The sequence below is a fragment of the Saccopteryx bilineata genome, chromosome X, assembly GCF_036850765.1.
Source record: "Saccopteryx bilineata isolate mSacBil1 chromosome X, mSacBil1_pri_phased_curated, whole genome shotgun sequence".
Taxonomy (NCBI): Eukaryota; Metazoa; Chordata; class Mammalia; order Chiroptera; family Emballonuridae; genus Saccopteryx; species Saccopteryx bilineata.
The window spans coordinates 66,135,545-66,160,163 of record NC_089502.1 but is presented as its reverse complement, the minus strand read 5'-3'; the positions used below and the strand labels follow the sequence as shown (position 1 = coordinate 66,160,163).

Sequence of the window (24,619 nt, the reverse complement as noted above, 5' to 3'; positions counted from 1 at the left end):
TGTATAATAACATCATGGCAGTTACCTTGAACCAGAAGATGTGTGGATGAATTTACAACAAACAGATGGATCTTGAGGGTGTTATGCTACATGAAATGTCAGGTGTGAAAGGAAAAACCCATCTGATTTCACTGGTATGTGAAATATAAATAGAAAAGGAAACAAATGAACAAACAAAACAAAACAGCAAGCTAATAAATACAACAGACTGGTGGTTACCAGAAGGGAATAAAAGTGGGGGAAGGGTGAAATGGTTAAAGGAGGCAATTATAGGAGTGTCAGATGCAAACTAGACCTTTGACTGTGGGAATGCAATAGTGCACACAGGGATTACGCAGAGGGAAACAATTTGTAGACACATACAATAGCGTGGAGATTGCAGGAAGGAAAAGGGGTAGAGGAGGATCGAGGGGGTGTAGATGGTGACTGGGGTTGTGAATTCACAATGCAATGTACAGATACAATGTGTTGTAGAACCGTGCACCTGAAACCAATATAATTTTATTAATCAATGTCATCCTAACGAATTCAATAAAAATTATAAAAGAGATATCAAATTATAATGTTGCACACCTGGAACTTTTGTTATTAACCAATATTACTACCCCAATAAAAAAATCTCATACTAGTAAAATAAATGAATTTAATTTATGAGCAAAGTCTATATATTACCATTTACTCTCCAGCTTTCCCACATATTAAAGTTACTCAGTAACAAACTTTCTACTGAACTTACATTCCAGTCAATATTTGCAAAAAAATGATGTTTTTTGATTTCCTCAACTCCTTCTGAACCTATAAAAACAGAAAGATTTTTTTACTGTTGTGATTTTTAAAAAATCTTTATACCTGGCTTTCAGGCTGTTATGTATAAATAGGAGAACACAAATGTTATAGCTTTCTAGTGAAAGGTTTATGAGTTCTCATTTGATAATTTATTAATTAGTTCTTTCAACTTAATATGAAAAAGTGATGTTCATACTGAAGCACATAAAATACCAAGAACTACTGACACGCCTTCCAAATCAAATCAAAAACAATCTGATATAACATTAATATTTAAGTACATTTTCCTCATATTTGAACGTATGAACTCATGTCTATATACAAAATTAAAAAGTACAACATAATAAAGTGACTGAAATTTTAATATGAGGACATAAATAAGATAGCTTATAGGATTACATCTGGATCCAGGATATGGGTGCCTGAACGTGGCCAAATAATAAGCAGCTATGGAAACATAACATTTACCTTGAAGAACATTGGAAGTACAAAATAATTACCTTCAATTATCTAAAAGAGTTACCTATATAATTCTGTGAATTATTTCAAAGGAGGAATGCCATATGATATAAACAATGATGTATATTAAACAGAAGTATTGAATAACGTGACCATTTTTAATCATAGACAAAACAAAATTTACTGGAATCTTTGTGTATACAAAATGCAAAGTTCTGGGTATAAATATATTTAACAGCAGTGAAGGGACTTAAGCCAGAAAACATAAAATTCTAATTGTCATCACAAAGCATTCCTGTTATAAAAACTAGGAAAATAAACAATACCCAATCTATTTGCTGGATTCCTTTTGAATAACATCCTTAGAAGACTTTGTGCTTCAGCACTAAGAAACTGAGGCATTCCAAGTTTTGCTCTGGAAAAGAGGATTTCACAAAATTTCATTTAAATACAGCCACACTTGTAAATTTACAAATCACAGAAAGAATTTTAGAGAATACTTTCACAGTGGTAAATAAAATCCCCCATACAGTACGAGAAGAGAATAAGACAGTGTGAAAAATGTTATTTTTGTGTCAATTTAAACCAACAAGATTTTCAAAATGGAAAACGATAACTTTTTCTCAGAAGAAAAAAAAATAGTGTTTACACTTACTTCAATATCATATTCATGGTCTCATTTCTGTCTTTACCTTGAAATGGCAGCGTGCCAGTAAGCATTTCAAACTAAAAAGAACAAAACAAAAACAATTTAGTGCAACTAAGAATATGCATTTCTTTAGGAAAATGTTGAGACTTGTAATACACAATCACAAATCATACAGGATCTACATGACAGTACATCAAAACAGAAGCCAAAAAGTAGCTCACTTAAGGAAATGCACTTGTCGCACCGCACTATATATAACTCAACTGATAGAATCTGTAGCAAATGAAACCAATCACTTTCTTTCAGTCCTGTCAGATTTGGTTAAGTTACCAAAGAAACGGGGAAATAAATACATTTTCTTTTAAAACAAAGGTATGCTTTTAAAGCAAACAACCAAACTGATAAAGCAAAGTAAAAATAAGTATAAAGCCAATTCAAATTCATAAGTGATCAAAAAGAGATTCCATCATTCTCCTAAAATTGGGAAGCAAAAGGAGAAGCTACATACACACACACACACACACACACACATGTGCACACACACACATTACATTTTAAAAAGAAAAAAAATTGAGACAGCTGTACAACTCACAAGGAAAACATTTTCCCTAACAGATTTAATTGCAATGCAGATAACTCGAATATTAATTAATGGTATCAATAAGACTACATCTAAAATGAAGATCCTTCCCGTTCATGAAAATGTTGTTTATTATCTCTAATACATATTAAAACCTTCAACTTAAATTAAATAATGGCTTTGGCCTCAGTCCTCTGTTCAATTATTAACTCAGCACCTTAGTTATTAGCTTAGCCATTCAACTGCTTCCAGACACTGACAACTCTCAAATCTGATCCAGCCTCAACCTCACTCAAGCCCCAGTTTCTCTCACAAATGGAAAGTAAAGGTTAACTGGAAATTAAAGAGGTAGCAATGGGAGTTCAAGAAAGAAAGAAAAAAAGAATTACAGAGTATGGGGATCATCTCTCTCAAGCTCCAGTTCCCAACTCCATACCTTTGAACTGTCTTTAAGATTTCCTTTTATATTCTATAATCTTACATCTGTATTGGAAGGAGACCTTGTTGATTTTCCTACTTCTTGTTTCCTCCATTTACAATCCATTTATATTATTCTTCCTAAAATACATTTTTTCCTATAATTACCATCCTGTTTAAAACTTTGTGACTTTCCTGCTACTTAGAGAACTGCATACAAATGCTTAAGGCTAATAATTTCCTCCAATGTCACCCTCATTCTTCACTACTACTCTGGTCAACTGCTATTCCAGGTCCTTGCCAATATAATCACATTATTATCCTTCTTGACATGCAGCTATTTAAATTTTATCCATCTTCAGGGCTTAATTTAAGTTCCCTCCTCTACTTTTCCTACACAAACATATTAATTCTAGCCTAAATTCCTAAGGTAGAGCTAGACAGTTTATTTAGTTATTCCAATTGTTTCTCCAACCAGACAATATGCTTTCTTAGGTCACGGAAAATGCCAAATATTGTACTTTAGTCTGTTCACACCTCACTGCCTTCCCCAAATGCTGGTCTTATTAAAAGCAACTTATTACACTGATGTGTCATACTGAGTGCCATTCAGTGATAAATAAGCAAAATGGATTATTAATCTTCAAAAACAATCTGTATCTAATTCAATAGTTACTCATTTAGCATCTAATTAACATGGCAAATTATATGCTTAAAGTTATACCAAATTCGTTAGTCAGTATGCCAGATACTGAGGGAGACACAGAGTAGCTTATCACATGATTGACCTCCTTAAAAGTTTACAGTCTTTATATGCCTAAAGCAATTTGACAATAAGACAACATATGGTAAGGTGTTGAATTCTGTGATAACTAATTAAAGTACCGTAAGACTAATGATTAATAAACATAGTATTCTGAAATCTAAAACCTGGTAGCCTCTTTCCACTTTTTAGTATAGCTGAAATACAATATTCAATTAGTTTCAGGTACATCAGAATGATAAAACATTTATATATTTTACAAGTAACCATTTGTCACCATACAAAGGTATTCTGGTATTTCTGGCTATAATCCCTATGTTGTGGGTGTTATATATAACAAGCTCATGACTCATTTCTTTTATAACTGAAAGTCTGTATCTCTTAATTCCCTTCACCTTTTTCATCCATCCCACCACCAACCTCCCCCCAGGCAACCAAACTCCTGTTTTCTATATCTATGAGTCTGTTTCTGTTTTGGTTTGTTTGTTTGTACTATTTGTTCAGATGACACAGATAAATGACATCATTTGAAATTTGTCTTTCTCTGTCTGACTTACTTCATTTAGTATAATAGCCTATGACCCATCCCTATTGTTAAAAATGGCAAGATTTTATTCTTATTTATGGCTCTATTGTATATATGTACCACAGCTTCTTTATCCACTCATGTATCAGTGGACACCCAGGTTGCCTCCTCCATATCTTGGTTATTGTAAATAATAATGACATGAACACATGGTGCATATATCTTTTAAAATTAGCCTCATTTTCTTTGTATAAATATCCAGAAATAAAATTGCTGGGTCATATGGTAGTTCTATTTTCAATTTTTTGAGGAATCTCCATACTGTTTTCCATAGTGGCAACACCAGTTTAAAATCCCACCAATAGTGCAGAAGGGTTCCCTTTTCTCCACATCCTCTATGTCACTTGTTATTTGGTTTTTTTTTTATTTTATTTTTTATTTTTTGTATTTTTCTGAAGTTGGAAACGGGGAGGCAGTCAGACAGATTCCCACATGCGCCTGACCAGGATCCACCTGGCATGTCCACCAGGGGGCGATGCTCTGCCATCTGGGGCATTGCTCTGTTGCAACCAGAGCCATTCTAGCACCTGAGGCAGAGGTCATAGAGCCATCCCTAGCACCCAGGCCATCTTTGCTCCAATGGAGCCTTGGCTGCGGGAGGGGAAGAGAGAGACAGAAAGGAAGGAGAGAGGGAGGGGTGGAGAAGCAGATGGGCGCTTCTCCTGTGTGCCCTGGCAGGGAATCAAACCCGGGACTCCTGCATGCCAGGCCGATGCTCTACCACTTCAGCCAACAGGCCAGGGCGGTCACTTGTTATTTGTTGACTTTTTAATAACAGCCATTCTGACAGGTGTGTGGTGATAGCTCATTGTAGTTTTGATTTGCACAGCCCTGATTATTAGTGAAATTGAGAATATTTTCATGTGTCTGTTGGGATCTGCACATGTTCTTTGTAAAAATATCTATTCAGTATCTCTGCCCAATTTTTAATCCAATTTTTTTTTATTTTGACATGTATGAGTTCTTTATACATTTTGAATATTTCATATATATATTAATCATATATATGTATATAATTTGCAAATATCTCCGCCCTTTAAGTAGGTTGCCTTTTCATCTTGTAATGGTTTCCTTGATTTTAAGTTTGAGGTAGTTCCATTTGATTATTTTTGCTTTCGTTGCCCTTGCCCAGAAGACATAACCAAATAAAATATTGCTAATACCAATGTCAGAGTTTACTATTTATAATTCCTAAGAAATTTATGGTTTCAGAAATAAGTTTTAAAATGGAATAGTTTATAAAAGAATATTGCCCTTTACCTTTTCATCAGGTAACTTTAAAAGAAATCAGGACACCAAAATCCTAATTCTTGAATAATAAAACTTGTATAACATTGTATAACAGCTAGCCATGTAAGTTTTCAATGATAACATAAATTATTAAAATCTTATTCTCAGTTGATACCTCCCAAAATTTAAATTAAAATTCTATTTTTCCTTCTTACTAAGAAAATAATAAAACTAAATTAAAATTCTAAGTAGTATTGGTTTTATATTACCATAATTTCAAAATGATAACACTACATACCATAAGTACACCATATGACCACCAATCAGCACTCTGGGAATGACCTCTCCTATTCACTACTTCGGGAGCCATATACTCCACTGTACCGCAAAATGAGTAGGCCTTCTTTTCTTGATCTACTGATTCTTTGCTGAGTCCAAAATCTGTAACAGCAACATAAGACAAAAATATATCTAAAAGTCTTTGGAAAGTAGAAAATATCGATAGAAAGAAAATTATGTATTTAAACCTTAAAATTATTTATGGATGGTCTATAATTACTCTTAAGAAAGCTGTGATACCAAAATGGAAAATAGCCTGTATTTAATAATGGTACTCTTTAAGAGCATGTCCAGATTTCTCAATTATACCTCATCTCAAAAATATGTTTGTTTGGGGGTTTTTTTGTATTCTATACTAGCTTATCATTCACCAACTTTTAATTTTTTTTGTTGACTGGTTTTGAGAGAGAGAGGAAGGGAGAAGTAGAGAAAGAAACATCAATTTGTCATTCCACTAATTTAGGCACTCACTGATTGACAGCAGTATGTCCTGATTGGGGACAATACTTCACTGACTGAGCAACCCAGCCAGGGCTCATCAATAATTTTGAGATGATAATTAAAGTAAAGCTATCATAGTGGTCTAAGTTTTCATACAGATTAAGACAAAAAATGAGATAGTGATATAATTTTTAAAATACAGAAAAAAGCTTATTTTTCTTTGGCATTGGCGAGTTCCCATTTTTGTGTAAGGCCTTCAAAGAGCTAAAGGAATCAAAATAAAAATCTCATTTCTATGTACGAGCCATGAAAATTGAAGTTTGAAATTTGAAAAATACCATTTTTAATTCTACCATAACAATGCCCATGAAACCCACAGGTATAAATATACAATGCATATGCAAGACCTGTATGCTGAAAACTAGAAAAACCAATGAAAGAAATCAAAGTAGATCTAAGTGACTGGAGAGGTATACTGTGTATATGGTTTGGAAGATTTGTTAAAGATACAATTCCCAGAAGTGGAATTGCTGGGTCCTTCTTTGTCTCTTGTTAAAGTCTTTTTTTAATTGATTATTTTTCCTGTGCTGTACTTTACATGCCCTTGACTATTCTATAACAAACAATTTGTACTTCTTACTCCCTTCATATTTTCCACCCTCCGCCCCAAACCCCCTCCTATCTGGCAGCCATCAAAGTGCTTTCAGTATATCTATGTGTCTGTTTCTGTACTGCTTGTTCACTTATTTCATTGGTTAGATTAAATTGCTGACAGATCTGTATTTATTGCCATACACTAATTCAAAAAGATACATGTAATCCCATGTTCAGAGTAATTTTACAATAGCCAAGATATGGAAGCAACATAGGTTTTCATCAATAAATGAACAGATAAGGAAAAAAGATGTCAATTTCCCCAAAATTGATCTAAAGATTCAATTAAACTTTAATAAAATGTCTAGCAAGATTTCTTTTTTTAGAAATCAAATAGCTGAATTTAATGGCAGGGTGAAAAAGGTGAAGAGAGTAATCAAATAAATAAAAACAAACACAAAACAGTGTGAGGCTGCAAGAGGGAAAAGGGGTGGGAGGGGGGAGGGAAGTGCGGGGATAGATGGTAATGGAGGGAGACTTTACCTGGGAAGGTAATAACACAATGCAATAGATGGGTTATGTGTTGTAGAATTGTGTGCCTGAAACCTGTATAATTTTATTTTCCAATGTCACACCAATAAAGTCAATAGAAATTTTAAAGAATAAAATAAAATGGAGATAAAAATAAAATTTATATATAAATAAAAGACAAAGGCAATAGAACAGCCAAAACAATTTTGAAAAAGGGGGGGGGTGAAAAGAAAGGACTTATACTACCTGACTTCAATGCTCATTATAAATCTACATTAATCATGACAGAGTATATTAAAGAAAAACTAGACATATACATGAAAATATATGAACCAGACAGTTTCCAAGAATAGACTGACATATACAGTCAGTTCTGCTATAATGCATGTTTTGAAAATTCAACTGTTATCCAATTCAATTGATACATTAGGAAACAATATGAGTATAACACACATTTGAATTTTGAATGTCATGTGCAAGTTCTTACGCAAGAATCACTAGAGGAAATGTTAGAAAATTGCACCTAGCTGAACCAAGCCATGTAGAAATAGATACGTGCACACACCTCAAACATCTACCAGCTATTTCAGTTAATCATGTGTTAGGAGCTGCTCCTGTCCACCTGTAGTGTTACACATTCCTGTCAATCCCACACAACCTACCTTCCACTACTTCACAGTAACTTACAAACTACAACTTTTCTGACACTAATTCAACAAACAAGTTTAAAGGTTTTTCAAGGTAAGGTACTCTATTTATGGTAGTATTTATATAATCTTAATAATTTAGAACGTGCAAATCAATGCTGTCACTGTTATCCCAGGGTTCCTATCATTCTCTAATGTGGCATTGGTTTATATAGATTGCTGCTAACCCTCAAACCCATTTTTGCCATAAGTTCTCTGTTTTTTATTATGCAATAATGCATAGTGCAATAATTTTTAAGAACATATGTATTGCATTATTACAGAACTGGCTATACATTGCCAACTGATTTCTGATACAGTCCTAAAAGCAAACCCATAAAGAAAGGTCAGTTTTTTCAACAAATGGTGCCCTAACAATGAGATATTGATATAAAAAATCCATCTTCATTCTACATATAAATATTAACTCAAATGAATCATAGACTAAATATAAACATGAAAAATAAAATTGTAAAATTTCCAAAAGAAATAGAAAATATTTGTGACCTTGGATTTAGCAAGGACTTCTCTAATAAAACATGAAAAATATAGTCTGTAAAAGAAAAATGTTGACAATTGGGCTTTATCAAACTCAAAATCTGCTTTTCAAAGAATACTATTCAGAAAATGAAAAATAAGTTATAGACTGGGATAAAATATATGCAAATCATATATCTGATGAAGGACTTGTATTCAGAGTTTATTAAAAACACTCAAAATTGAGCTAAACCATGGCACACATATCTGGACTTCGGTTTTAATACTGAGCTTAATGAAGACTAGATTAGACTTTTCCCTTGGTGGGACAGACGTGAGAAATTGAGAACCTATAAGCAACCTTCTCTTTCAATCTTGAATAAACCTTACTGGGAAAAAAAAGAAAGAAAAAAATGAAAAGGCAGAAGGGAGGTAGGAAACAATACAGGTTTTTTTTTTAATAAAAAAAGAAAAGATCTGATCAGACACTTCTACAAAGAAATAAATTCAAGAAAACATACTCAATATTGTTAATTATTAGAAATAATTCAAATTAAAACCACAATGAGAAATTATTGCATGACCATCAGGAGAGCTAAAATAAAAATGCTGCAGTATCAGTAATGGCAAGGAAGCAGAGTGAGTGGAGCTCTCACGCATTGCTAGTGGGTATGCAAAACTGTCCAGGCACAATGGAAAGCACTTCAGAGATTTTACATTAAACAAACACCACATGACTAAGCAATCTCACTCCTTTGGTATTTACTCATACTCCTTTGATATGTCCACATAAAACCTATACAGAAATATTTATGGTGGCTTTATTCCTCACTGCTGAATTATACAGAAAACAACCCAAATAGCCCTTTATTGGGGATTAGATAAACAAACCATGGTACTATTATAAAATAAACACTACTCAACAATTTAAAAATAACATTATTATTGATACATGCAACAATATGAATTTCAAATGTACTATACTAAATAAGTAAAGCCAGACTTAAAAGACTATATATACTGTAAGCCTCTGTTACGGTGTGGAAAAGGCAAACCATAGCATCAAAAAGAAGACTGGTGATTGTCTTTGGGTAAAGGGAGGTTGACTTAACATGGGAAAATTTCGGGGAAGGGGTGATGCAACTGTTTTATATCTTGATGTTGCTGGTGCTTTTGAGACTGTAGATGTATTTATCAAAGCTTTCAAAACTAACTACACATGAAAGAATAATTTTTCTGAAACTTTATATTTGGAGGCTACTGCAAATTCACCTCAGTAATATGAAATACTACAGAGATTCTGTTTACCCTTCCCCCGTGGTAACATCTTTCTTCTTCCTTTCAATCCTTTCAAATCTACTTTGCTTCTTTATATACAAATAAGAGAATGAAGCTATGAATCAATAAGAATCACTAAACTTTATTTGAACTTTGTCATATTTGCTTGAGTTTTCACGTTAACAGCTTCATGCTTTATCTTTACAGTGAAGCAGTATACTTATGCACTTTGAAACAACTTTTCTTTAAAGCAAGGGTGGGGAAACTTTTTGGCTGACAGAGCCATGAACACCACATATTTTAAAATGTAATTCCGTGAGAGCCATACAACCACCCATGTACCTTACGCATTATCCAATAAAAATTTGGTGTTGTCCCAGAGGACAGCTGTGATTGGCTCCAGCCACCCGCAACCATGAACATGAGCGGTAGGAAATGAATGGATTGTAATACATGAGAATGTTTTATATTTTTAACGTTATTATTTTTTTTTATTAAAGATTTGTCTGCGAGCCAGATGCAGCCATCAAAAGAGCCATATCTGGCTCATGAGCCATAGGTTCCCAACCCCTGCTTAAAGTATACTGGTCCAAAATTCTCTGTAAAGGCCACATCTTCCTTTTATCTGTTTTAACATTCTGACAATTAAATACAGAATTTACTATCTATTGAAAACATAAGTAACCTTTTGAGACTGGCTCAGTCAACAGAATGCCCTGAGTTCATCCAAGTTACTGTATATATCAAGAATTATTTCCTCTTTATAGCTGGGTAGTAGTATATCATTCCATGGATATAGTATACTTTGTTTATTCTTTCACACTTTAAAAGCCATTTAGGACATTTCCAGCCTTCAGCTAATACAAATAGAGCAGCTATGAAAATTTATGTATAGGTCTTTGAGTGCTCATAAAGTTTTATCTAGAACAAGTGTCCAGAAATGTGACTGTTGCATGATTATACTTATATAATACTCTCAAAATAAGAGAATTAGAGACAGAACAGATAATTGGTTGCCAGGAGTTAGGGAAGAGTGAAGGAGAGTGTGACAATCAAAGCAAGCACAAGACAGTACTTTTGTGTTTGTAGAACAATTTTGCATATTAATTGTGCTGGTGGTATTCAAATTTACATATATGATTAAATGTCAAAGAATTAAACACAAAGATAAACAAAAAAACAAATGTATACAAAATTAGTAAAATCCAAGTAAAGTATATAGGCCAGTTACTTGTAAAATACCGGTTTCCTGAGTTTGATAACACAGTGCGGCTTTGTCAGGTGTCACCACTGAGGGAAGCTAGGTGAGGGATACACAAGACCTCTCGGTAGTATTTTTGCAACTTACTGTAAGTCTATTTCAAAATAAAAGTTTTTAAAAATGGTTTAATAAAGATACTTTATGCCTAAGATGCTTCTGAGGATTAGCACAGTGTATAAACCCTGAATATTAAAAATAAAACATGGTTTTGCAAATAAATGATAAAAGGAACCTTTGATTTTTAAACCCTTGGTTTTAAAGTTTATAATCACTGTATTTCAAATGTGATAAATACTTATACTTTTTCAGTCTAGTCTGAAACTAAGATGATGTGTTTTTACCTATAAAAACAAATGCATTTTTGAACAAATGTAGCAACTGCACTGTATAAATTTTTTGTATTATACTTAATACATATTCAGTGTTATCTACCCTTTAAATAAACCTGAGTTTACAAAAGAGATGAATAAAATGTGTATTAAATCAAGAAAGATAAAAGAGAAAACAGGCTTAAATATATGTTAGAATAAAAAAATATAAAACAAGCTTAAGGTAGAATAAGAAAATCTGCATACCTGTTAACTTGATATGTCCTAGTTCATCAAGCAAGATGCTGTAAATCAAAATTCACATTCAATAAATGGAATAAAATAGTTTATATAAAACAATACATAAAAATTATCACAAAATTAAAATAGATCAGTACTAGAAAAATTTTAAATTATTAACTTAAAATCAATGGGTATTTTATGAAGATTACTTTTTATAAGTTTCATATAATTGTAAAACTCATATATATATTCAATCATCTTTAAAATATAAGACTTAATGGAGAAAAAAGTCATTATGTAACACTGGTGATGGGAACAGATAAGGAAAACAGAACTGTACTTTTCTGGCTTCAGGTCTCTGTACACAATTCCTAATCGGTGCAGATGATCCAAAGCAAGGGCTAATTCTGCAAGGTAGAATTTCACGTCTTCCTCTGTAAACAGAACCTAAAATAAAAGAACAGTTTATCATTTGATTGGTTTTCAATATTGAAATTTTAAAACTTTACCTGTTTAAAAACCAGTTAAACAGACAAATCTAGCATAAAGGAAAATTAGAGAAGTAGACAAATTAAATTATCCCCTATAAAATCCTTCTCTTCAAAATTATTTCAATATAAATCATCCTAAAACATTGTATGTTGTTTGCATATCTCCTTACACTGAATGCACTGCACAGGATTTACCCTTTCTTTTAATATAATTATTAAGTTGAGTACTCTACTATAATACAGTGATTTTTGCAGTATACAGGAAATTGTGGTTTATCATTGGCAACTGCATTATTTTTGTTTTTTTCTTTCTTTCACTTGCTACTGCTTCTCAGAAAAGTCTCCCTGAACAGCCTCATTAACTAAAAGCTTTTAATATATCAAAACCAGGTATTAAATTATTCACTCATATTAAACAAAGCCCTAAACCAAATCTCTGACCTTAGGGGTAGCTCCAGGCTACTAAAGTACATCTGCTACTAAAGTACATGAGATTCATGACACTGTATTCCTCAATCTTTTTTTTTTTTAACTTGGGTTAAATCTGCTATGATTAAGTGAAAAGAGCACTGGACTTGGAAAGAGTATTAAAAGTGTAATGTTTGACATGTCACTTAGCACCTCTGGCCTTCAGTTTCTAAGCCTGTGAAATAAGAATGATACCTGCTATATCTAGCTAACAATGTTGTTGTAAGAATCAAATTAGTTTATATAGGGGGAAAAAAGCTTCTTAAATTATAAAAGTCTATGTGTAAAACCATGAGATACTGTTGTTACAAATTTATGTCTGTATTTGTTCATAAGTGAGTTAATTTATACAAAAATTGGCTACTACAACCATTAGATGTCATTTTTAAGATTTCTCAAAGGCTTCCAATTGGCACAAAAGAACTTGTCTAGAAATTGGTTATTTTCATTAAAGAAACCTCTGTATTAGAAAAGAGTAAAATTTTAATGAAATATCATAAAGATATATATATATATATATATATTTTTTTTTTTTTTTTTTGCATTTTTCTGAAGCTGGAAACTGGGAGAGACAGTCAGACAGACTCCCGCATGCGCCCGGCCGGGATCCACCCGGCACGCCCACCATGGGGCGACGCTCTGCCCACCAGGGGGCGATGCTCTGCCCATCCTGGGCGTCGCCATGTTGTGACCAGAGCCACTCTAGCGCCTGAGGCAGAGGCCACAGAGCCATCCCCAGCGCCCGGGCCATCTCTGCTCCAATGGAGCCTCGGCTGCGGAAGGGGAATAGAGAGACAGAGAGGAAAGTGCGGTGGAGGGGTGGAGAAGCAAATGGGCGCTTCTCCTGTGTGCCCTGGCCAGGAATCGAACCCGGGTCCTCCGCACGCTAGGCCGACGCTCTACCGCTGAGCCAACCGGCCAGGGCTCATAAAGATATTTTAACTGGATTGTCCATTTAGAGTTATGGCCACTAAATTATACAATGCAGACTCAGGTTTTTAGTAAAATAGCACAGAGTGAGCAGTTAAATATAAATTTTATATTCTATCTACTTTTTTAAATGATTTATAGAAAAAGGTTGGTTATTATCTAAGTTTCAAGAGAGTTCACTTGATGTCATGGTATAAATATGACATCATTTTACTTGATATTTTATTAAGAATAAAAATAATTATTACTTATTTAACTTCTGAGAAAGGCTAATAAAAATGTTCATTAACATCTAACACATAAGAAAACCCTCAACAAAAATCTTTCCAACTCTAAATTAAAGAAACCATACCTAAGATACAGTTTTATGGCAACACTATGATGGTTTATTGTCATAAAGTTGTGTTGTCTCTATGAAAACTTCATGATGGATGCAAATAAAAAACATACTAAGTAGAAATTATGGGCCAGTCAATTTATATTCATTAGGTTGTTAGTCTTCCAAAAAGTACTATAAGGAAGGTATTACTGTTACCTTAAATTTGGAGAAAGAGTCAGTGTTGAATTAACCTGCCCAGAATAACACAACCAGCCTAGGTTTTGAACTCAGGAATAGTTCTGCCCAAGAACTAGCTCTTCTGCAATATGCTGCATTGCAATTTTTCTTTAAGTTTTAGGTTCATTATCGTTAACACTTTCCTAGTCACTAATCATTCTATCATAAATACTCCTGAAAATGAAAATAATCTAAAACTCCAGTACCCAGAGGAAAGCACTGCTAGTCTTCTGCCATCTGGTCCTCAAATCATTCATGTATATATGTGTGTGTGCATACATGAGTGTGTGTTTTAACATATCTGAGATGGTACTACACACACAGTATTTAGTAGCCTATTTTTCCCAACTTATTATATCATAAGCATTGTCTCATATCTTTAAAACTTATTTATAGAGTTTTCAATGTTATATTATCAACATACTAATTTAGCATAGTTTCTATGGATGTTCATTTAGGTTATTTCCAGGATTCTACTATTTTTAATAATCACTCAATATGCATATATATATGTATGATATTTATGATTATTTCTCCAAAGAGGGTTCCTGAGAAATAAAACCAGAAATGCTGGGTCAAGGAGAATAAATAGCCCAAGATTCTTTATTTTTTCAAGATTTTTGACATATGTAACAAAATTATTTTCCAAAAAGGTTACAGTAATTACCACTCCCACCAGCAGTTTTAATAAAAAACATTTGTTTTGCCACTTCTGTGAGAGCACTGAATATTGCACTTTTAAAAACCTTTTCTATACAAAAATGACATCAATTGCTTTCATTTAAATTTTTATTTTCAGGCTCAACATGTTCTTTGTGTCTCGTGGCCTATTATTTTAATGAATTATCAGTGTTATTTTTGCCCATTTTCCAGCACTGCCTTAGTTTTGTCACTTTTTATAAGTCATTTAAGTATTGAAAATGTCAGTTCTCCAATTTTATGTAGCCAAATTTATATATCACTTCTTTGTGATTTTCCTTCATTACTTCATTTATCAAGGTGACCTCCACCTTGATTCAATAGTCAACTACTCATTCTGCTGCATTTTCTTTTACAATAAATATTTCCCAGATGTAGCATTTTAACATAAGTAATATTTATCTTTGAGTAGAGATGACATTTTAAAATGATTTTTGTATATTTAACAATTTCTCATATACTGTTTACTGAACAATCAATCTCTTTGTCATTAACTTCTGATTCTTTCTCTATTATAATAATAAATGCTAAATCATATATACTGGAATATTCCTGGGCTATATAGTATGTGTCTAGTCTTGTGTTGATATTAGGATGTTTTGCCTAAAACAGTAGCTTTATAAAGTTTTAAACAAGAGGTAGAGCAAGAAAAAGGGATTCTTTATTTTAAAAAGGTCTGAGTTAATTTCTTTACTTGTCTGTCTAAGTTGGCAAAGTCATTCTGTCCATTTCAAACAAACAAAAATGCCTATTGGGAATTTGTTTGGAATTTATTAAGCCCATAAATGAATAGAATTGACAACTTTACCATTATCAGTCACTCATCCCTATATATATATAGATATAGATATAGATATAGATATATAGATATAGATATATAGATATATAGATTTTTTTTGTATTTTTCTGAAGCTGGAAACAGGGAGAGACAGTCAGACTGACTCCCACATGTGCCTGACCGGGATCCACCCGTCATGCCCACCAGGGGGCAACGCTCTGCCCACCAGGGGGCGATGCTCTGCCCCTCCGGGTGTCGCTCTGTTGCGACCAGAGCCACTCTAGCGCCTGGGGCAGAGGCCAAGGAGCCATCCCCAGCGCCCGGGCCATCTTTGCTCCAATGGAGCCTCGCTGCGGAGGGGAAGAGAGAGACAGAGAGGAAGGAGAGGGGGAGGGGTAGAGAAGCAGATGGGCGCTTCTCCTGTGTGCCCTGGCCAGGAATCAAACCTGGGACTTCTGCATACCAGGCCGACGCTCTACCGCTGAGCCTACCGGCCAGGTCCTATATTTTCTTTATAGTAGCAAAGTAGGGTATGACTTAAGAGTTTTATGTGTTTGTTTGCATGTATATTTTGGAGAAAAGAAATTTGAGGAGGTACCATTCCCTTTAAGATATGCATGAGGCAACATTATAAAATTCTTTAGTGCATAAAAATGTAATTTTTAAAGTCTTTTTCTAAGGCATAAATAATAAGTCTTCGTTTTGGATGATATAACAGTTTTTGTACACTCAAGTGAAGTATAACAATAAACAACTTCTTATTAAAAAGCTGTCTATAGACATGGACAAGAGTGTGGTGGTTACCAGGGGTGGGGGGAGGGAGGACGCAGGAGGGAGGGAGGGAGAGATTTAGGGGGAGGGGGAGGGGCACAGAGAAAACTAGATAGAGGGTGACGGAGGACAATCTGACTCTGGGCGAGGGGTATGCAACATAATTTGGTGACAAGATAACCTAGACATGTTTTCTTTGAATATATGTACCCTGAATTATTAATGTCATCCCATTAACATTAATAAAAATTTATAAAAAAAAAGAAAAAAAAAGCTGTTTATAGAAGTAATCATTAAATCATTTTCAAAGCCTGTTCAATGCATATACTTATTTATCGTCTTTTGGGAAGTGCATTTAAAATGCTTGCTCTTACCTAATATTCCAGACTTAGGAATCAAAACTTACTGACTGCATCTCTGTGCTAGTATGGGTTTAGATAGTTCCACATCAAGAATGGAAGTCTGAAGAGTTTAAAAGAAAATTGGACATGACTACGAGAATTCTCAAATATATTCTTGACACTTCTACAATCTAACTCAAGAAATCAAGAATACTAGAGCCTTGTTATACTATTTGTTCCTCTATGTCTTGTAACCAGCTTTTAACAAGGTCCTTTAGAGACCTGGAGGGGGTCCTATACAGCCTCTATCACATACTGAATTCTGTTCTATAGTAAACAATATACCAAGATCATAGTCTATGCTCATGCACAGTATGATCTTCACTGGAGCATGACACACATAAGCCAGAGACCTTAGCCACTTAAGCACTGGCTAGCATCCCAGAAGCATACTGTTCCTTTGCACAGTAAGTTCTAAATCTCTGGGAATCAACAGTAGCTCTCCCACACTTAACATTTTAATTCTGCAAGTGAGAGGTTGAACTATATTCACCCAATTAAAGTGCTACCCCCAGACTACCATTTTAAGACAAAATGAAGTAGACAAGGACAGGATTTACTCTCCCACCTAAAACCAGTAAAGCACAGGACAAAATATACAAAATGACACTTTTCAAAACATTAAACATCAAGCAACAAAAGGACAGTAAATACTGACATGTGAAACAAAAAGTCTAAGCCCTACAACTGTCTCAGTTTACTACCTAGAGAGAGTTTTCAAGCAGCAGTGTAGAGATGGCTAAGTCAGGCAGAGTTGGGAGGACTCCCTGAGTGGATAAGACAAAGCTGAGACTCTGGGGAGACAAGAAGGGTAAAATTCACAAGTGAGAGCACAGAAGGGAGAACCGCAGAGTGAGAGAAGTGTAGAGTTATATATATGATCTTCCTCAAGAATTCAGCAGAGAAATGCTGAGCACACGTGCATGAGGAAACTATTCCAACCCAGGAAAAGAACCAATGAAAGAATTATAGGAACTAATCCATGGCTCTGACCCAAGGCCGGGAAGAATTCCTCTTACCACTGGCCAAAGAAGTAAACCTCAAAATTCACAAGGTATTAGACAGAGTAATCAGAAGGGTTTTGTTTTTAGACTAGAGGAAAATTAACCTCTGAATAATTGCTGTTCTGATCCAGTTTAACTACATGAAACAAAGAATCAAACTAGTTCCATATTCTCGAAAAAAATCAAACGAGTTCCATATTTATAAGGGCACCAAAATATCCATCACCTAACAAGATAAACTTCAGAATGTCAGTCATTTAATAAAAAATTGCCAAACATGAATATGAGGAAACTATCTGAGTTCAGGAAAAGAACAATAAAGGATTAAATGAAAGAATACACAGAACTTACAAATGACCAGGATAGTTCCTCTTCCAACAGTAAGAATAAAAAACTTTGTAATTCACACAGTGTTGTTTAGAGTACTAAGAAGAGTCATGACTGAGTATCTGAAAAAATTAATCCCAGATTAAATTCTGGTCTGTCCTCTAACAAATATATTATACTGTAACATAACAAAGCTTAAAAACAACTCAAAAGGTTAACTACATCCCAGAACAAAGCTAGATAGATCCTATTGACAAGAAAATGTAAGTATTTAGAATGCAAGAAAATTAAATTCACAATGCCTGCCATCCAATATAAAATTACTATGCAATTACACTATCACTGAAGCACAAAAGCAACCATAAACAACACTGAAACAAAGGTGCAGCCATGTTCCAATAAAACTTTATTTTTAAAAAGTTGACCATACTTAGCTTGAAACCATAAATCCTTATCTCCAGTGATAAAGATTTATACTACAAACCCTAAAGTAACACCTAAAATAACACAGTTGTTGTAGGTAAAAGGCTAACCACAGAAATATAAAAAAAAAGTTTAAAAATAAGGTAGGAAAACAAGAGGAAAACATGAAGAACATATGGGACAAAAAAAACACAAAAAACAACAACCAAACAAAAAAACATAAATATAAACAGGAGACTTAAACCCAAGCATATTAATAATCATCACATATAACACATAAGACCCCCAAATTAAAAGGCAAAGATTTTCAAATTGAATATAAAACAAAGATAGTAATATGTTGCTCGAGTACTGCACATTAAATATAAATATACAAGTAGATTAAATAACAATATAAAAACAATATGTCAAGCTTACCCTTATTTAAAAAAAATAGCTCAAGTGACTATATTAATATCAAAGTAGATTTCAAAGCAAAGAACATTAGCAAGTATAAAATAAGTCATCTAATAAGGCTAAAGGGGTCCAATTCATCAACAGGGAATGATAATCCTAAAGGTCTATCACTTAGTAACAGAACTTTGAAACACACGAAGCAAAATTTGACAGAAATTCAAGAAGAAAGAGATAAACCCATAATTGTCAAAGGTTTCAATACCTGTCTCTCAAAAATTTAGAGAACACATAAGCAAAATATTAGGAAGCATAGAGTAGACTTGAATACCATTATCAATTAGCTTGATCTGACTGACATCTATCGAACCTTCTACTACCCAAGAGCAGGATACACATTCTTCTTTCTCAAGTGCACATGGAACATTTACAAAGATACCAAATTCTGAAACACGTAACAATTACACATGAATTTAAAATAATTTAAGTCATATCATACAAAGTATGCATTATGACCACAATGAAATTAAATTCAAATTAATAGAAAAGACAGCACACATAACTCATACAAGGAACATTCCTGGAGCAGCTTACTCAGGTGATCAGGGAGACTGCACTACTGAGCCCCCCAGGACTCCTACTACATAAGATCGCTCTACCAAGACTGGGAGATATAGCAGATATACCTAATACATAGAAACAAACACACAAAAAAGCAGCCAAATGGGGAGATAAAGAGTCATGATCAAAATAAAAGACAAGAGTAGCCTCCAGAATAAGAGCTAAATGAAATGGAGGCAAGCAATTCATCAGGTACAGAATTCAAATATGTATATGATTATAAGGATGCACAAGGAACTTAGTGAGAAATGCAACAACATGAAACAGGACCTAAAAACAATTAAAAAGAGAACCAGTCAGAAATGAGGAATACGTTATCTTAAGTGAAGAAAACACTGGAAGGAATAAACAGTAGATTGGATGAAGTAGAATCCCAAAATAAGATGACTCCAAGGACACTCACAAGACACATCATAATTAAAATGTAAAACTTGAAGCATCCAATGTAGAAGCACACAAATATATAAAGCACGGTCATGGCCAGTGGGCTCAATGGTAGAACATCAGCCCGGACTGTGGAACTCCTGGGTTTGATTCCCAGTCAGGGTACACAGAAGAAACGATCCTATGCTTTTCCACTCTTCCTCCTTCTTTTCTCTTCTCTTCTCTTCTCTTCTCTTCTCTTCTCTTCTCTTCTCTTCTCTTCTCTTCTCTTCTCTTCACTTCACTTCACTTCTCTTCTCTCCACCCTCCCCCCCTCTCTATCTCTCCCCTCTTGTAACCATGGCTTGATTGATTTGAGCATGTTGACTCTGGCACTGAGAGTGGCTCCCTGGAGCCACCTCCTCAGGTGCTGGAAATAGCTCGGCTGTGAGCATGGTCCCAGATAGACAGAGCATCAGTGGGTTACCCAGTGGATCCCGGTTGGGGCACGTGTGGGAGTCTGTCTATGTCTATTCCTTGGAAAAGAAGAAAGATAAAAAAATAAAATAAATAAAAGTTCAAAAAAAACATATAAAGCAAATACTGGTGGACACAAAGGGAGAGAGTGACAGTAATACAGTCATAGAAGGGATTTTAATATTCCATTGACATCAATGAATAGATCTTCCAAACAGAAAATCAACACAGAAACAGAGGACTTTAATGACACAGTGTAATAGGTGGATTTAATTGATAGCTTCAGAGCAATTCAATTTAAAGCATCAGTATATACATTATTTTCAAGTGCACATAGAACATTTTCTAGGATAGACCGCATATTAAGACACAAAGCAAGTCTTAATAAATTTAGGATGACTGAAGTCATATCAAGCATTTTTTTTACCATAATGTTACAAAACTAGAAAGCAATCACAAGAACAAAATTCAAAAACACATAAAAATCCCTGCCAAATAGCTCAGTTGGTTAAAGCATTGTTCCAAAGTGCAGAGGTTACGGCTTTGATCCCCAGTCAGGGTACTTGTGGGAACAGACTGATGTTCTTGTCTTCTTCTCCCTTCCTATTTCTCTAAAATCAAGAAATTTAAAAGTTTTTAAAAATCACACACACAAAAAAACATAGAAAATAACATATTACTACACAGTAAATGTTTTAAAATGAGATCAAGGAAGAACTAGAAAGATGAAAACACGACAAAATGAAACAAAAATGAAAACACGACAACCCAAAATCTATGGCACACAGTGAAAGCAGTTCTGAGAATGAAGTTCATAGCTTATAGGCCTAATTAAAGAAACAAACAAAAAAAGTTAACAAACTCCAAAGTAAGCAGAATAAAAAAGATCAGAGAATAAGCAAACAAGATTCTAAAAAACAACACAAAAGATCAAAGAAACCAAGAGCAAGGTTGGCAAACCTTTAACCAGACTCATCAGGAAAATAAGAGAAAGGACGCAAATAAATAAAATCAGAAATGAGAGAGGAGAAGCAACAATTGCTCCATAAAAATACAAGAAACCGTAAGAACACACTATAACAAAACTATATGCCAATAAACTAGATAATCTGAACAAAACAGATAACTTCTTAGAAACACATAATATTCCATAAGTGAATCAGGAAGAACAAAAGAATCTGAATAGACAGACTACAATGGGTGAAATTGAAGAGGTAATAAAAAATTCCCAACAAACAAAAATTCTAGACCTAATGGCTGCACAGGAGAATCTTATCAAACATTCAAAAAGAATAGCTATCCTTTTCAAACTATCTTCAAAAATTCAAGAGAACAAAAGACTCTCACAATCATTTTTAAGAGGCCAGCATTATTCTACTTCAAAAATCAGATAAAAATACTACAAAGAACAAGAATTACAGGTCAATATCCCTGATGAACATAGATGCTAATATCCTCGAAATATTAGCAAACCAGATCCAACAATACATTAAAAGATTATAAGCCATGATCATATGAGAATTATTCAAGGCATGCAAGGATGGTACAATGTCTGCAAATCAATTGTCATACAACACATAAGCATAATGGAGGATAAAAATCACATGATCATTTCAATAGATGCAGAAAAAACATTTGATAAAATCCGGCACCAATTTATGATAAAAAAAAAAAACTCTTAGCAAAGTGGGAATAAAGAAAATATACTGCAACGTAATATAGGCCATCTGTGACAAACCCACAGCCAACATCATACTCAATGGGTAAAAATCACAAGCATTTCCTACAAGATAGGGAACAAGACAGGAATATCCACTATCACCACTCTATTCAACATAGTACTGGAAGTCCTAGAGAACAATCAAACAAGAAGAAGAAATAAAAGGCATCCAAATTGGAAAGAAGGAAGTAAAATTGATATGATTCACAGATAACATCATATTGTCTGTAAAGAAAGCTACATTCATTTACTAGAACTAGTAAATGAATTCAGTTAATTAGCTGGATACAAAATATCAAAAAATATTGAGAAATAAGCTGCATTTTTATACATCAGTAATGAACTATCAGAAAGGGATAATAAGAAAGCAAAACCATCATAATTATCTCAGAAAAATGAGCTAGGAATAATTTTACTAAAGTATAATTTTTTATACTTAAAAATTATAGTATATTAAAGAAAGAAAATGAGGACGATATAAATAAGTGGAAGCAGGTATTGTGTTCATGGATAGAATACTTCATATCATTAAAATGTCCATACAACCCAAAGCAATCTATAGATTCATTGCAATTCCTACAAAGATACCAATTGTGTATTTCACAGAAGTAGAACAAATATTCCAAAAATGTATATGGGACTACAAAAGACACCTAATAGCTACAGGAATCTTCACAAAAAAAAGAAAAGTTGGAGGAATCACACTACCCACTATCAAAATATACTATGGGGCCACAGTAATCAAACAGCATAGTACGGCATAAAAAGGAATATATAGATAAATGGAACAGAATAGAGAGCCCAGGAATGAACCCATGCCTGTATGGTCAATTAATATTTGACAAAGAGGGCAAAAACACATAACAGGTAATGATAGTCTACTCAGTAAATAGTGTTGGGAAAATTGAACACATATGTGCATAAAAAGGAAACTAAAACACTTTGTTATACCATACACAAGTATAAACTAACTCAATGTGTATTAAAGGCTTAAATGTTGGAGTAAAATCATAAAAATCCTAGAAGAAAACAGGCAGTAAAATCTTGGATATTTCTCATAGCATTATTTTTTCTGATATATTTCCTCAAGGGAAACAAAAAAAAAATTAATGGGAATATATCAAACTAAAAAGTTGTATTCAGCCTGACCAGGAGGTGGCGCAGTGGATAGAGTATTGTACTGGGATGCAGAGGACCCAGGTTCGAAACTCCAAGATGGCCAGCTTGAGCATGGGCTCATCCGGCTTGAGCAAGGGCTCACCAGCTTGAGTGTGGGGTCTGACTTGAGCATGGAATCATAGACATGACCCCATGGTCGCTGGCTTGAAGCCCAAGGTTGCTGGCTTGAGCCCAAGTTCGCTGGCTTGATCAAGAGGTCACTTGCTCTGCTGTAGCCTCCCGGTCAAAGTACATATGAGAAAGCAATCAAGGAACAAGCAATCAAAAAACAACTAAGATGCCAAAACAAACAATTGATGTTTCTCATCTCTCTCCCTTCATGTCTGTCTGTCCCTATCTGTCCCTCTCTCTGACTCGCTCTCTCTGACTCTCTCTCTCTGTCTCTGTCAAAGAAGATGTGTTTTTCAAAGCAACAAAAACTATCAACATTTTTTTAAGAAAACCACTGAAAGGAAGAACTTATTCTCTAATAATAAATCTTAAAAAGGGTTAATATCCAAATATTTTATAGAGAAGTTTTACAACTTAATGTCAAAAATTACCATTCAATTAAAAAATGGGTAAAGGATCGGAATAGACACTTTTCCAAAGAGGATATACAGATGATTAATAGACATATAAAAAGATGCTCAACATCACTAATCATTAGAGAAATGCAAATTAAAACCACAATGAGATATCACTGCACATCTGCCAGAATGGCTACCATCAGAATATCAACAAACGAGGATGCAGATAGTGCAGATTCATACAGCCACCGGAAAGTAGTAATAGTGTTGCCTCAGATAACTAATTATGGTACTTCCTTATGATCCAGCAATTCCAGTTCTGGGAATATATCTGAAGAAACCAGAAACACTAATTTGAAAGATTATGTGCAACCCTACCTTCACTAAAGCATAATTTACAATAGCCAAGATTTAGTAGCAGCCCATGTACCCATCAGTAGATGAGTAAATAAAAATGCTGTGGTATATTTGCACAATGAAATACTACTTGTCCACAAAAAATAAGAAAATGTTACCTTAGCAACAGCATGAATGGACCTGGAGATCATTATGCTAAGTGAAATAAGCCACTCAGAGAAAGCCAAGTGCCATATGATTTTACTTTTCATGTGCAGTCTAATAAACAAAATAGACAAACAAAACAGAAACAAACTCAGAGACATGGCTGTCAGGAGAGTTGAAGGGGGCTGGGTGATAAAAGGTGAAGAGATTAAGCAAAGAAAAAAACCTCATACACAAAAAACAGTGTGGTGATTACTAGAAGGAAAGGAGGTTGAAGGAGGTAGGAGAGGTTAAAAGGAGAATAAATGGAGACGGAAGGAGACTTGACTTCGAGTGGTGAACACACATTACAACATACAGATGTATTAAAGAATTGTACA

General features: G+C 34.1%; 1 protein-coding gene across 6 annotated transcripts in view; it reads right to left on the bottom strand.

Annotated features, from left to right (window-relative positions):
* Positions 1–24,619, bottom strand: part of RPS6KA6 (ribosomal protein S6 kinase A6) — a 136,556-nt gene that overhangs the window by 43,199 nt on the left and 68,738 nt on the right. For all 6 annotated transcript variants that reach the window (XM_066249207.1, XM_066249206.1, XM_066249211.1 and 3 more), the window contains 6 exons: positions 11,969–12,075; positions 11,653–11,690; positions 5,769–5,911; positions 1,901–1,971; positions 1,572–1,660; positions 737–795 (listed from right to left, as the gene is read on the bottom strand). In XM_066249207.1, coding sequence (XP_066105304.1) covers positions 737–795; positions 1,572–1,660; positions 1,901–1,971; positions 5,769–5,911; positions 11,653–11,690; positions 11,969–12,075 — 507 coding nt within the window. The remainder of the gene's footprint in view (positions 1–736; positions 796–1,571; positions 1,661–1,900; positions 1,972–5,768; positions 5,912–11,652; positions 11,691–11,968; positions 12,076–24,619) is intronic.